Source organism: Protomyctophum bolini (assembly GCF_963924005.1).
Source record: "Protomyctophum bolini genome assembly, chromosome: 4".
Taxonomy (NCBI): Eukaryota; Metazoa; Chordata; class Actinopteri; order Myctophiformes; family Myctophidae; genus Protomyctophum; species Protomyctophum bolini.
This window is the reverse complement of record NC_137865.1, coordinates 36,516,325-36,532,283: the sequence shown is the minus strand read 5'-3', so window position 1 is coordinate 36,532,283 and position 15,959 is coordinate 36,516,325. Positions and strand designations below refer to the sequence as shown.

General features: G+C 45.9%; 1 protein-coding gene across 3 annotated transcripts in view; it reads right to left on the bottom strand.

Moving 5' to 3' along the window:
* The window catches only part of carmil2 (capping protein regulator and myosin 1 linker 2), an 88,770-nt gene that overhangs the window by 49,701 nt on the left and 23,110 nt on the right, over positions 1 to 15,959 (bottom strand). For all 3 annotated transcript variants that reach the window (XM_080761704.1, XM_080761705.1, XM_080761706.1), the window contains 11 exons: positions 15,341 to 15,395; positions 14,108 to 14,280; positions 13,529 to 13,597; positions 13,202 to 13,295; positions 12,977 to 13,066; positions 12,214 to 12,342; positions 11,540 to 11,653; positions 10,713 to 10,888; positions 9,637 to 9,724; positions 7,649 to 7,738; positions 7,061 to 7,127 (listed from right to left, as the gene is read on the bottom strand). In XM_080761704.1, the coding sequence (XP_080617830.1) occupies positions 7,061 to 7,127; positions 7,649 to 7,738; positions 9,637 to 9,724; positions 10,713 to 10,888; positions 11,540 to 11,653; positions 12,214 to 12,342; positions 12,977 to 13,066; positions 13,202 to 13,295; positions 13,529 to 13,597; positions 14,108 to 14,280; positions 15,341 to 15,395 (1,145 nt within the window). The remainder of the gene's footprint in view (positions 1 to 7,060; positions 7,128 to 7,648; positions 7,739 to 9,636; positions 9,725 to 10,712; positions 10,889 to 11,539; positions 11,654 to 12,213; positions 12,343 to 12,976; positions 13,067 to 13,201; positions 13,296 to 13,528; positions 13,598 to 14,107; positions 14,281 to 15,340; positions 15,396 to 15,959) is intronic.

Sequence of the window (15,959 nt, the reverse complement as noted above, 5' to 3'; positions counted from 1 at the left end):
TGTATTCTTGTTGTTATTATTAGCCCGGTACAGGAGCAGCTACCTGCGTCCTCCCAGGGTATTGATGTTGCTACCAGTATAGTCTGTAGCTAAATAGCTATTGGTGTACATAGCCTGTCTGGTTGTTAACCCAGCTGGCCCCCAGCAGTGGGCCTAGCTGAAGCTGCTACCAGTATGTATTATTATACAGTATGATTTTATATTATTTTATTTTAATGTGAAGCACTTTGAGTTACATTTATGTATGAAAATGTGCTATATAAATAAAGTTTATTATTATTATGTCTGGAGCTCAAAGCTCCATTAACAGTTTTTGCATATACAGTGGGTGCAACTTGGTTTGTCCACCTGTAGGTCCCATTAACCCAGCTGGTCCCCAGCACAGGGTATCTGGCACTGCTGCCAGCGTAGCTCACAGCAGCTACCAGTAGTTTAAAGTTAAAGCTGTTTATGAACAGGCTATAGCTTGTCTTGTTTTTAGTAGCCCAGCTGGTCTCCAGCATAGATCTCTAACTGGCGCTGCTACCTGTAGTTGTAGCCCAAGCGCTTATTATACTATCTAAGAAAAAAAAAAAGCTATCTGTGTATAGCTTGCTTTACTGTTTGTTGGCCCAGCTGGTACAGGGCAGGCAGCGTATGCGCTCCGCTCCTCCAGCATACGGCCAGCTTGATGTTACTTACTACTAATGTTTGTTAGCTCAAGCATTTATTAACAGCTATCGGTGTATAGCTTGTTCTGTTCTTAGCTGCAGCTGATACAGGCAGCGTACGCGCTCCCTTCCTTCGGCAGGTGGCCCCTATTGGTGGAGCTATCGGTTGTAGCCTTTTCTCCAAAACTAGCTTGTGTCGGTTATTTAACCAAACTTCTGGCTGGGGTAGGCAGCGTTAGTGCTCCCTCCTCCCAGCATGAATGCGTAGCAGTGCACACTTGACTAGTGTATTGGAAGTGTCTTTTGTTTCGCTCTGGACTAGCAAACATAAATTACAATAGTCTGGTTGCCCTTTCAGGGCAACCACACTAATAATAATGCACTTGGAGTTTGGATAAATGTCATAGTGCTGGGATAAGCGTTCGCATAGGAAACACTACAGCTGCTACATAGCAGCGTCCAAACCTTGACTGGAGGCTACTTTATTATCATAATTTATAAGTAAGCCTCCGCCGGGGGTACAGGTAGCGTACGAGCTCCCCTCCCCCACCGCGACCATGCAGGTCGCACAGTCTATCTAACAGCAACATCTGTGCGCTGTTTCTATGATGCACTTTACATCTGGTTGAATCTCAAAGTGCTACAATGAGCATTTGCATAAAACGTAAATGCATGCTGCGGCAGGTATAGCAGCATTCAGTTTTTCGATTAAGTCATTAGATGCCGATCTAAGTTAAAGCCTCTGCTGGTACAGGCAGCGTCCGCGCTCCCTTCCTACAGCATACGGCCCCACCCCTAGCAACCAGTAGCGTCCGCGCCCTGGGCTAGTTGGGACTGGTGTGCACCGGCCGGCCCAAAGGAACCGGTGCCACCACAACGGAAAGTTCCCACTTTTGTACCTCGAAAGCCTCTGCTGGTACAGGCAGCGTACGCGCCTCCTCCCCCCAGCATACGGCCAACACCTAGCAACCAGCAGCGTCCGCGCCCTGGGCTAGTTGGGACTTGTGCGCACCGGCCGGTCCAGAGTAACCGGTGCCACCACAATGGAGAGCTCCCACTTTTGTACCTCGTATGAAGCTCTCCTTCAGCCGTGAGCCAACCTTGGTCCTGCCCCGTGTGCCAGGAGGAAAAGGTCTGACCGCTGGCTACAGCAGATCCGAGAGGGCTCAGCTATCTGCGGAGTTGGCCCACATGAGGTCCATGCTCACTTCGGATGACACCTAGGCACCTCGGAGGGTGCCGAAGCGCCTCCCTCTCTGATGCCACAGCTGACTCGAGGTTGATGTGCTCTCCCCGACAGCTTAAGCTATGCACTTCCATGACTATGAGGAAGATGCAGAAGGCAGTGCCTCCCAGGCATCAGAGCCAGCCTCCCACTTCTCAGCTCATGCGCATAGCCGTGGAACGCATACTAAAGCAGGCAGTCGGCTCCTCCAAGCGCCTACTGCAGACGCGGCTTTGCCGTCTTCGCCGTCCCCCACGCCTGTACCTGAGTCAGCTACAGGCCTGCCGGGCGGACGATCAGGGCTTTCTCCCATCTCTATACCGATGGCGAAATCCTGGCAGCCCTGCCCTGATTGAAAAAAGTGTCCTGAGACAACCCGTTACGACTTGACACTTTAATAGATTGGAACGCACAAGGCGATAAGGGCTGGCCTGGGTTACATGCCAGCCACCAAGCCTGTCACTGCATCCCTCATTGTGTTCTCCAACGAGGCCCGGCGGCGGAACGCTAGGTGACCTCGACCCCAGTACAGGAGCACAGGCAACCTGCTCACTGGGGCCTCCTTTTCACACCTAATAGTGGCAACGTTAATACTGGCTCAGCCACCTTGGGTGTATCACTGGAGGCATTGGCGTCATGTCCTCAGAGCACGGACGGCTGATGCCCATCGTATCTCTAGCCCGTCGCCAAGCCGGGTTTCCACAGTCAAGCTTGACTGATGAGACTAGGCCAACTCTCCGTAGTCTCCCTGAGGAGCCAGGAGCACTAGGTGGTTCAGCCGGGGCGAGAAGCGCCGGAGCGAACCATCCAGGTGGGGAAGACCAGGCTGCAGCTTGTAGGCCTACGACACATCACGCCTCCCAAAGGGCCGAGCTCCAACATTGATGAAATCATCTTGACTGCCCTCGGAGCTCACGTATCACCGCCGGCCCACACCAGAGGCCAGCGTGTTCCCTGGCGTCCCACGCAGGGACCTGACTGTGACTTTCCGGGCTGTGCAGCGCCTTCTGACGCCAGCCCCCCATATCCGGCGGGTCAAAATGGCCATTATCAGCAACATGACGAGAGCCCTACTATCAGACCAGGAGTGATGTGTCCTCCTGCCCAAGGGCGCAACAGAGGCTGTATATCCTCAGTCACACTAAGGGAAGTCCGATCTACATACTTCCTTGTGACGCAAGACAGACGGGTGTCGACATGTCTTGAAGCTGATGGGACCCAACAGGTTTATGAAGTTCGTGCCAGTCTACTGGGCCGAACACGGCAATGTGCTGGAGCGGCAAGTGGTGTGCTCCGCTCTACAGCACTTCCTGCCGTATTTTTATTTAACCTTTATTTAACCAGTAAAAAAATCACATTGAGACTTGTGTGCACTTCCTGCCGTACAGGAGAGGCGAGCACATTCTCATACGTTCGGGCAACACCTCGATCGTGTATCACGTAAGTCATCGGGCAGGGCCACGTTTGCTTGGCTGCTGTAGGTGTCTATGGACCCCCTCCTGACTTGGGCAGCCTCCCCGCCCGATCAGCCTATAGGCAAGTTGTCTGAGTGGAGAGCGGGACTACATGGTAGGCTCTCCCTCCCATCGAAAGCTTCCATGAGGGGAGCGGTACCCCATCCAGTGGTGGTGAACACTAATCAGAGGCTACCCCGGCAGAGCGGAGGTGGACCTCCTCACCCTGGACCTCACTAACCTCCCTGGTTCTCCCTAACGGAGACACCCAGCCCACCGGGCCAGGACGCAAGGGTCCGACGGTTTCATAGAACCTGAACGCCACAAATGGCTGTCAGCCTGCTGGACTTCTTAGGCTTCCTGCCACATAGCCAGTATGAACGGAACGACCTACATCGTTCCTGACACACATGGCCCTAAGCAGACCACCGCCCACAGGGCACTATCCTTTTAAATGCGCACTGCCAGAGGCACTGCATATGCCTTGCCACTGCCTCTCTGATACGACCAGCGCCTCAGAGTTATTTAGGAGGGTCACACCATACTGCTGGTTGCCCCCCCCCCCCCCCAGCCAAGAAGTACTTGGTCTCCAGACCCAGTCGGAGGACGCCATGGCGTCTCCCCGACAGAGGTCTCCCCAACTGGGAGGCGGTCGGATACGGCATTCAAATGCTCAACGCCCCCAACTGTGCGTTTGGCCACTGGCGGCCCTGAACCGCTGTGTGGAACCAGCCAGGCATGCCACCCTGAATTCAAGGGTGACATCCATGACATCCATCAGGCTACTGTACGATAACCGATGGAACCTATTTCCAACTGAGGCCAGAGCAAAGACCTAGTGCGCTGCTCTGCCTACCTGTCTGGAGTTCCGCAGTCCCTCCTAGACAAGGGCCGATCTCCTACTCTAAAAGCATAAGTAGGGGCAATATCATGTTGATATGCTAGAATCAATATTGCTGTAACGAAGCGTGTCCGTGAGCGGCACGTCCCGTCTGTTAGTGACTTGCGTTCGAAGCAAAGCTCAGACGGCCTGAGTGTCTCTGTGGCCGAACAGTGTTCCTCCTGAGGGTGCTGTCACATACACACCTCAACCAGCCTATACGGCTAGCATAGTTTTACCCTCCACCAGGAGAGTGGATGGACGAGCGGGACCTATTGCGCCCAGTGTGGGCCCTGAGAGCCGCTTGTTAGACCTGCCGAATGCTTTCGGCGGTCAGAATGGCTGTTCCGTTGTGACGATGGCCCTTTCAAAGGTAGCGCTCTCTCCAGACAGCGCCCGCCCCACACTATTGTGGATGCCATCAACCACGTTTATGGGGCGAGTGATCGTACCTTACCATTTGGCGTGAGGTGCCACTCTTAACGGGAGCGTCCCCACATCATGGGCTGCCCCGAGGGAAGTACCCCTGGAATGTATCTGTGCCGCTGCCTCATGGGCATCACAGCGAGTTGTCTGTTCCTCTGGGTGAGTGTTGCCACTCCCCACCCGCTGGACGTGGTCCTCTTACGAGACTCCTCCAAGCCTACTCCTTATGGTTTGTGATCAGGATCCCTCGTGACTTGGCTGGCATAAGTCATTCATGCTTAAAGCACCGCCTCTGGCGGTCAGCAGGGACGAAATAGAACGATAGTTACGTATGTAACTACGGTTCTATGAGTCCCGAATGACCGCCAGAGGCACTCTGTCACTCAGAATCCTCGAGTTCGCGCGAGAAAATTCTGAAGAGACTGATCCCCTGCAGACTGCCGGAAGATATAGACTACTTCGGGTCATCACGGGGTCAAAATTGACTTTGTTTGTATACAACACTCGACGACGCATGCGCGAAGGACATATTCATGCTTAAAGCACCGCCTCTGGCGGTCATTCGGGACTCATAGAACCGTAGTTACATACGTAACTATCGATATACAAGCTCAGAACGCATCACAATGCGACGTGTTGTGAACTTGTAGATCTGTTTGTTCCGCTACTTTCGTGTGACACTCGATTATGATGAAGTATTAGGGCGTTACATTTATGGAATATGGAGATACGAAGTTTCTGTCCGAGAACAATGACATATTGTAGCATGTTATGGATGATCATCGAACCACATGAACACTATGGGCATAGATCCATCGTTAAGAAGGAAACCTGATGGCCTGGGCCGTTGCTCAAGGCACTTTGGCTGGTAATCCAGTCTGGCAGTGTGCCGTGGGTTCGACTCCCGATCCCGACGGCCTTTACTGCATGTCACCCCCCATCTCTCTCCCCATTTCCTGTCTACTGTCTGTCCCTCTATGAAAAAATAATAAAATAAAACCCGTTGATTCCTGATTTCCTAATAAATTACTGGGAGCTAAAATAATGGTGTGTGGCGGACTTCCTACCTTCTTTCTGTATGTATATTTCTGTTCTGCACCCGTCAACATTTTTGAGATGTGCGTGCTTCCCGTTTGAATGTTCTCTCATAGTTCCATCGTTCCAAAAATAATTTAAGGCCTAGAATGAAGCCATCCGGACGACATCGCCAGGGGCTCTTCCTCATATATGGAAATGTCAATATATGGCCATATCACGCCTCCATACATGGTTACGCCTTGCAACATCACACTTTCATATATGGTCACGCTTCGTGACATCACGTGACATCATGGAGACCCTTAGATCTTGTGCATTTCTTGGTCAAAGACACTGAAACTAATCTAACCCTGGATAGCCATACATGGAGAAGACTGGATCATCACCTAGATCTGCATGTATGCAGCAGGCCAGCAACTCTACATCTGACCTCAAACCTCAAACTCTTAGATCTCCATATATGGAGCTGACCTGTTCTGACATTCCATATGTTGATCCACGCCCACCCCGTCGATTGTCCCGTCCGTGGAGATAGGACCCTGTCCAGACTGAATAGCGAGTGACAAAACAAATTCACGGAACCCCAATATGATCCACCTCACCTGGACTTGCTTGCCAGTGCCCTGTGGCCTGTGCCCCCGGTGCACACGAACACACATATACAATATATACACACAACGGCAAATGAACTGGACTGGGCGCTGATAATGGACATATACACGTATGCACACACGTATGCAACTATGCACACACACACACAAACACACACACACACACACACACACACACACACACACACAGGCAGATGAACTGGACTGGGTGCTGATAATGGACATACATACATACGCACTCACGTACACATGCACGCACGCACAGCACACGCACACAAACGCACACTATGAGTGCTTCATGGTGTCGAGAGGGGTGTCTAAACGCATAATCTAAACGCAGCGAAGAAGGCAGGAACCCAGGCTATTTTCATTTTCACATGCAATGAAATGATGACGGTTATTTAATAACTCACTCTTGACTGAAGGGGCAGGCCTCAAGCTCTTACAGTGGAAGATGTAATAATAATAATAATAATAATAATAAAAGATGTCTCACTCTTGACTGAAGGAGCAGGCCTCATGCTCTTAGAGTGGAAGATATAATAATAATAATAATAATAATAATAATAATAATAATAAAAGATGTCTCACTCTTGACTGAAGGAGCAGGCCTCATGCTCTTAGAGTGGAAGATGTAATAATAATAATAATAATAATAATAATAATAATAATAATAATAATAATAATAATAATAATAATAATAATAATAATAATAATAATAATAATAATAATAATAATAGTAATATTAATAGTATTAATAATAAAAGATGTCTCACTCTTGACTGAAGGAGCAGGCCTCATGCTCTTAGAGTGGAAGGTGTTTCTCCAGATCACTGGAACGTACTGAACAAGAGGAACAAAATACTCACATGTTTTTTACTTTAGTACTGTTTTTTCATTTACTGTTTTCATTTATTTTTAATATTTGTTTTTGTCTCCGAGGAGATTATTTTCCAAAATAATTATTAAAAATAAATTAACAGTAAATGAAAAAACACGCCCCCTCACGTATTAGGACAACATCAGTCAACAGAAAAAAGGTTGGGTGTTTTGGATGAATCTATCATGGTTAAAATGGGGTTTGAAATTATAATGGGTTTGTATAGAAAGGGGGCAGGGCAGCTAAGATGAATATCAAATATCTAAATACTGAATCAAGCAACTTAAAAACTGTCTGGGGTGTTCACATAAGCCTGAGTAGACGATAAAATGACATTTTTTTTAAAGTGAAATATCCCTTTAAGAGTACTTTTTCCACCACTGTTTAGGTCAGTGTTATTTCTAAATCCAATGAATGAATGAGTGAGTGAATGAATGAATGAATGAATGAATGAATGAATGAATGAATGCTGTGTGCTTCTGACCTCATCGGTAGGAAAGTCATGGTCAACCAGTCGTAAATGTGGAATGTTGCTTTTGGGAGCGGAGTTCAAGTTGTGTCTTATGTGTTCATCCTGAACAGCACAGTAGGAGTTTGTTATACATTTAAGTTTAGTAAATTAATTATGGGATAAAAGCATTAAAGGGACAATACGTTTGATATCCGTACAGAAGAAGAAGAAGAAGAGAGCTGGGGTCATCAACCTTGTTGGCTTGTGGTTGATATTTTTGGCCAAAATCATTTTGGCACAGACATACAATGTAGAAGAAAGGAGGGACACCCACCCGCACACCGCCCCTTGCTAGGTTCACGAGCATTTATTTAAAGAGCAGAGAGCAATGTTTCGGTCTAGCAACTTGTATGCCGTCACCATAACACCTGCTCCAAAGTGTCAACCGGGTGTGCGGAAACCTGCTCTGCCACGGATATACAACGGACAATAATATTACCAGAAACACATAAAGAGAATAGCCCTGAATGACCATACCAGGTCTGGATCTCTGTGGCCGGTTTTCCACCAAAAGAACTTTGGTTCTAGAATTGGTTCCATTCTAGATTCTTGGAACCTTGGTGCTTTCACGGAACGGGTCGGCCATTTTTTTTTGGTTCCAGTTCCGAACCAACTTCTAGGGTTCTGAACCAATTAATCTTCATTTGAAACACTCTGATTCAATTTGGTGGGGGAAAAATAACCGAACCGGTTATAGTTTTTATTAGTTTTTAGTTTTATTAGTTTTTAGTTTTATTCAAGTTTTATTCAAGTTTTTAGTTTTATTAGGGTTGTCAACAGAAACCTGCTCTGCCACATAAAGAGCTATAAAAATTACCGAAGCGGTTCAAGCCTGGAGGAAAAGGGGCTGGCGTGTGTAGGAATGTTCATTTTGCACACTCTCAGACTGAGTTATGGGGGTCCTTAACTCATGTGACTTCACATTCAGTAATTCAGTTTTTTTGCCATGCACGGACACATTCGTCTGTGTACGGACAGATTGATGACCCCTGGAAGAGAGGGGGTATTCCCATTGGTTCGACCTCCAGTTAGTTCGACCATGCATTAAGGTTGGCGAACATGCATTAAGGTTGGCGAACATGCATTAAGGTTGGCGAACATGCGCTGCTGTGTTTGCTGTTATGTTTAGGTTAGGGTTAGAGATAGGGTTAGTAATGGTCGAACTAACGGGAGGTCGAACCAATGCCACACTACCGAAGAGAGCATAGTAGCACAGTAACATACAATTTAATTAAATTCAATTCTACCACAGGTCGTTTCGAGGAAGCAATCTGATTGGTTGAAACAGCCTTCTAGCCGTGGGTTAAACCAGCACTGTTCACCACCTAATCAAAACAAAGATTCAGCTGCTCTGTTCTCCCAGAGCGCTAGCAAACTTGGTGGCTAGGCTAGCTAGTTTCTTGTGAAGGTTGTGGTCGTAGTGACTACATCTGTCATTAAAAAAATATATTCTTTCAGCGATTTTAATAGTTTTAAGGGTAACTGTGGTAGAATTGCAATATTACACTCGAGGGTGTGGGTTAACGTGATTATTGCCACTTCAGTGATGCTTGCGGAACTCGACTCCGTCTCGTTCCTGACCGCATCACTGTCGTGGCAATAATCACGTTAACCCACACCCTCTCGTGTAATATTGCTTATTTCAATTGTATTAAAGTGTCAAATCACAACAAGTTGTCTCAAGACACTTTACAAAGCTCTGTCTGTGTTTTGCAAACCGACCGCAAATCCTAACCCGCAAGCAATATTGCGACAGCGGTAACGAAAAACTCCCCCTTATAAGAAGGAACGTCAAGCAGAACCAGACTCTAGGGTGGGCGCACTGGGCGGCCAAGGGAGAGAAATAGAAAGAAAGGAGAGACAGGCAAATACAAGTAGTAGCAATAACAATAATAATGAATGTATAATAATTATATTATATTATATAATATGGTATAACAAAAGACAAGGCGGTCACTCACCAGCTTGGCCTGTTCCACAGCCAGGTCATGGAGGATTTGCTCTATGATGCTCTCTGACAGAGACACACTCAGCGACTGTCTGATCTCACTGCAAATATAAATGATAAAAATGTAGGACGACCGTTGGGCCGATTCTACTCTATGGCTCCGAGACATGGGCACTTTCAAAGAAATTAGAGAAACGGCTGCATGGCACTTACACCCAGCTTCTAATGAGAGCGCAAAATCTCTCTTGGAAGAGCCACCCATCGACTCTAACATACGGCCACCTTCCCTGTTTTTCTTCACTAGTCCAGATCCAGAAGAACACAGTTTGCTGGCCACTGCTATAGAGCTGATCATGAGGTTATATTATCTATACTCTTCTCTGGAATCCTGCCTCAAAGCAGACCAGAGGTAGAAAACTGTCGTTCCCTGATGTCATCACTAGGGAGACATGCATCAGTAAGCAGGAACTGGGGATGGCAATGAAGGACCAGGAAGTCTCAAAAAATGATGATAAATGGTAAATCATGGTGCATTTTAGAGCATTGCCCTCGTGATCCAATTCAAATAGGATTCACCAGGTAACGTCTTGATTCGATTCTGCGATGCATCACATTCCTTTCTATATCACTGCACGACATGACACATTTTTCATCAGTCGATACAAGCTTTGAAATGTTAGCTCAGTGTGAGTCTAAAGCAGTGGTTTTCAACCAGTGGTCCTTGAGGGGGTTCCAGATGGTCCCCAGCTAAATTAACTAAAACCTCTAATAAAACTAAAAACTGTAATAAAACTAAAAACTCTAATAAAAATAAAAATGGGGCCGATCATGTCATTTTCAAATGACCGGAATCGGATCGGGAGCCAAAAGACTTGATCGGGACATCCCTAGTATAAATATTATATCCATATTATGATATTTTACTGGATATTGTCTGTGTTTTGGGATATTATACTATTGTGATGTGGCATAAACGTGTTCTATAAAATATGAATATCGGACCAGGAAAAATCGGTATCGGCAGATGCTCAAAATCAAACGATCGGAATCGGATCGGGAGCAAAAACAATGTGATGGGTACATCCCTACCTCAGTCTGTGGGCGAGGATGTGTCCAGTCTGCTCCACCAGGGTCTGGGCCAGGAACGTGTCCAGCTGCCGGCTCTTCTTGGACACACACTCGGCCAGACGCTCACACACGTTGGCCCGCTGGACCACTCGCGGACACACACCCTCTATGCCGGTCAGAAGGGCTTGGGCCAGTACCTGGCGTGTATGCGCAGGATACACACACACACACACACACACACACACACACACGTTAAACACATCTGTACTACTCCCCCCTGTCAGGTGTAAAGGAGCAACTTGGACACTCAGGCATGAAGGGAGCATGAGTTAAGTCCGTTGCTCTCCCCAGGTTGGCGGAGGGTGTGTAGAGCCCAGGATCACAGTAGATGATTGGCACAGGGGTGAAAAATGGGTTACAAAATCGTGGGATAAAAAATATAAAAAAAAAAAAAAAACACATCCGTACTGTTTTCAATAGAGGGTATGCGTGTGATATCATCTTACCCGGAAGTTATGCGGGAACGCCTAATGAGTGGCAAAATCTACTTTCTGGCCTTGAGAGCCCATACATCCAAACAGAAAAATCCTATATCTGATTGCATTAAAAGACGACAATGTTAAACTCACTTTGCCAAGTCACTTTGACACTGGATTTCCCATTGACTTTATGCATGCGCATAGCCTCTATACTACTGGGAGATTGCATGTTTATACTATGTATATTGTATCTGCGTTGCCGTTGTTCATGTCATTTTAAATCAAACCTTTTATTTACTTGCCATGTAGCAAGGTGTGTGTGTGTGTGTGTGTGTGTGTGTGTGTGTGTGTGTGTGTGTGTGTGCGTACTTGTATGTCTCCATTTATCTCGTTACTCAGTGTAGTGGAAGCGTCAGTCAAGATGCAGTGCAGCACATCGCCACCAGAGGGCTTTCTGCCCAGCTCATACAGGGCAGGAAGCAGCTGAGGGAATCCATCCAATTTCACAATTAGTGTATAATTCTGATTGTGGTGCATGAAGGGGAAAATGATACGAATGCTAAAACATCTTCTTACGTTTCTATGCCGGTGTCTGAGGCAGCCTTTAATGTGTGAAAATATTTGTTATGACATTTCCAATAAACAATTAGGATCTGAAAACAATTTCACAGAAGAATATCTACAGTACACATTTATAAATGATGGGGAAATGATACATTTATAACCATAAGTGAAAAACAACAAGGGGGGAAAAGGAATAAGTAATGCAGTCACGCCTGCTGATTTATGAATGGGGGAAATTATACACATACTGAAACATATGCCTACTTTTGTATGTACCCTGAAGAAGGCAGTTGCATAGGAAACGTTGGTTCCTACTCTGTGTCCTAATAAATAATCGGCACTTTGGCTATCAGTGCACGGCCTATTCACTGGCAGGTGAGCCAGTTGGATGCAACAGCAGTGACAATTACATTGGGAAGAAAAACATTGGCTACTCTAAATTTAAAGGGGGGGGGGGACTTCATGATGTGTATCTGTACCTTGAGAAACGTCCTGGTGTTGTGAAGCACTTCCTCTGCGGACAGGAAGTCTGCCTGCACTTCCTGGAGGCTGCACGGGGTCAGAGGTTCAAGGCTGTTCTCCAACCGCCGACAAAGATCCTGAACCAACTAGACAGACAGACAGACAGACAGACAGACAGACAGACAGACAGACAGACAGACAGACAGACAGACAGACAGACAGACAGACAGACAGACAGACAGACAGACGTGAAACTGTGTCACTGTACCGCCGCGGTGACGAAAACACAGTGTTCTTCTGGGTTACACTGACCTACACTACTATGAATAGTAAAGGCCAAGGGACACATTAATCATGTCACTTTCTAGCCTATAGCCAGCTAGCCTGCACGGACCACAGCAGCCTGTGATGTGATGTAACACAAGCGGTTGGCTAAACTTAATTTGGCAGTCGTTCCCCTGGCCAGCCGGGGCACCTGCAAGGTGATAAGAAGCGGCCTGCTCACTCATGCACTCCTCAGCTCAGTTTTTGGGCTCTTCCCAGGTTGGCAGAGTTAGAGTATAAGCACCCAGGATTACAGTTTAGGCAAATGGAACTGGGTGAAAAATGGGTTAATTACAAAATTGGCCAAGGGTTCCCACCGACATTCATATACAGTATGCCGATTTTCTCAGACATAAATTCTCCATGTGGCGTTTAATGTTTGTGTTCAGACAACACAAACATTAAACACTATAGCTGTTTATAGGAACAGACAGACAGACAGACAGACAGCTATACCTTCTCAGCGCGTTGCGCTCTGACTCCTAATCCCTGCTGGAACTCTTCTCCCATCAGTCTCTGGTTGTTTCTGTGCAGACACCGCTGAATCTGAAAACGCACGCACGCACGCATGCACGCACAAAACAGGCAAATGCTAAATTAATTTACTTGAAACTCCTCACCGACTATACCGAGTATACTGCACGTCTACATTAACATGCACACACACACACACACACACACCTTTTGCAAGGCCTCCTCTGTCCTGTCAGGGTTGTTACGGTAACTCTGAGTGGCATCAGAAAGTGGGAGGGACATCTGCTGCAGGGTGAAATTCCTATGGAGACACGCATGTGTGTGTCCGTGCTCGCACACACGCGCGCACACACACACACACACACACACACACACACACACACACACACACACACACACACAGTAAATGTCTCTATCCATCATCCACATCAGTCCATAGGCTCATCAATTATTACATGTGGGAGAATTCCACGGCCACAGAAAGCATGTGGCGTTAGACACCTGCGTGCGTGCATGTGTGTGTGTTGTGCAGACCTCTCCAAGGCATCAGCCACATCCTGGTAGCCCCTTGCAGTCACATGGTTTCTGTCCCATACCAGAGTCCTAGAGAGAGAAAGACGTTTACTTTAATGCTACGCTAGACACTTAGCTTTAAAGACCAAGTGCAAACCACAGAAAAGTCCTGGGGACACACACTCTATTTTTGTCCATGCTAAACCCCTTATCCCTAAACTACTTAGTAAAAAAATTAAAGTAGTTTAGGTATACGAAACGTAGACGTATACGAATACGAATACGGTAGACGAAAATAGAGCCATGAAAGTACAAAGGAGAAAGTATGTTGGCAGTAAATGCCCCAAAAATATATATTTGTATGGGAAGGAAGAACTAAGGACTAACTAACAGGTCGATTGGCAGGCACATATCTAAGATCTTTGCTCCGTCCTAACTTTTACAGTATCTTATCTGTGGTTATCTCTTTACCCATTCTCTACAATTTAGGCATTTAGCAGATGCTCGTAATCCAGAGTGACAGTAACCGGGAACAACACAGGTAATATTCTATTGTTGACCATTGAGATGGCCTTTTAGGTCTGTGTGCATGACGTATACCTAAGTTTAGTGTTGGTTAGCAGTGCTTTAGCCAGCATCTTGGCCCCGGTGTCACCTATGGCATTTCCACTGATGTCAACCTTAGCCAGTGTGGCGTTGCTGCCCAGAAGGTTGATCAGCGTGGTGGTTCCCGCCTTCAGCTTCGAGTCACACACCGAGAGGGACTCTAGTGGCTGGGGAGAGAGAGAGAAAGAGGGGGTGCGGAGGAAGACAGGAATATAGTCATTATTTATTTAACGGTTTTCTGAAAAACACTGTGCTATGCTCAACATTTTTCATGTCAAGGACCCCCAGGAATTATCTGTATTTGGCCGCGGACACTCACCCCCCAGAAGCAAAGATTTGAGTTAAAATGTTCGCTCTGAAATAATATATACGGTATTCAAAGATTTGTGCCACATTTTCACGGTTTTTAGCAGATCTACAAGCTCATATAGTGCGGCACTTGGAGCTTGTAGATCTGCTATTTTTCAATAACTAAAGTATATAACATAATGCTTAAAACACCAAAAGGGGTTCCCGTCCTGAATGGGTTAAAGGGAAGTGTTAAGGAATGGGACCGTTAACAGAGAGAATCGTAATTTAACCGGAATCGGTTTCATGACATTAATTTTAATCTATTGATTTTCTTTTTCTTTGAGGTTTTATGAACTCAATTACACCCAAACAACCTGAACTTTGAACATTCCGTGGATTTTCAGTAGTCTGTGGTTTTCTCTGTGTGTTCTGAAGCCTTTTGAGCTGCAATTAAAACAGGCAAACAGGCCTCAACAGTGACATCTGCTGGGTAAATTGTAATGTCATATGGCATTTGTGGAGTCTTACCTCACACTCCACAGGAAAATCAGAGCACTTGTTTGAGCCAGAAAAGCCCAGAACACAATCTACTGAATGTTAAAAGTGCATACCATACATGTGTGCAATTGAGCTCAGAAAACCTACAAAAAGAAATAATAACAATTACAAAAACGTCACCATCCCTTTAAAATCTTAAAGGTTCTCAAGCCCGACGGGCGGAATGCACATCCGACCTAGAGTATTACACTACAGACACATGTACTGTAATTCAGACCTACAAGTGTTCATTGATTGGATATCTACAAAATGTGCATGAGGTGTGCATGCAGGACGGATGAGATAGTAGATAGACAGAGATATGAATCAGTCACTTCAAATCCCCGCTCAGTAAAATTGCATGTTGTTTAGAAGATCAGAAGAAGAGGTGTCACTCACACACTCCTCTTCTTGTATGAGTTCAGCGATGCGCTGAAGAACGTCAGTCAAAGCTCTGAGACACAAACATGACACCAGCAAACAATTAATTTAGACTTAAATCTCTGAGACACAAACATGACACCAGCAAACAATTAATTTAGACTTAAATCTCTGAGACACAAACATGACACCAGCAAACAATTAATTTAGACTTAAATCTCTGAAACACAAACATGACACCAGCAAACAATTAATTTAGACTTAAATCTCTGAAACACAAACATGACACCAGCAAACAATTAATTTAGACTTAAATCTCTGAAACACAAACATGACACCAGCAAACAATTAATTTAGACTTAAATCTCTGACACAAAAAGGATACAAGTGAACAATTCATTTAGATTTAAATGTCCTACCTACAACATGAAATTCAATTCACTTTTCAAAAGTTCTTGGTGTTTTGTTTTTTTTTGGCGCTCCCCTGTGTGTTTTCTACCCTCCTCATGAAAACGCAATTTTGAACAATGCAGGCTCTCATCATATAGATCGGCTTTAATGGAAATTGCTCTCAGGAACAGCTAAAATGATTTAGTCATGCGCGTGATGTCAACTGTATCACCCTACTTTGTATAAT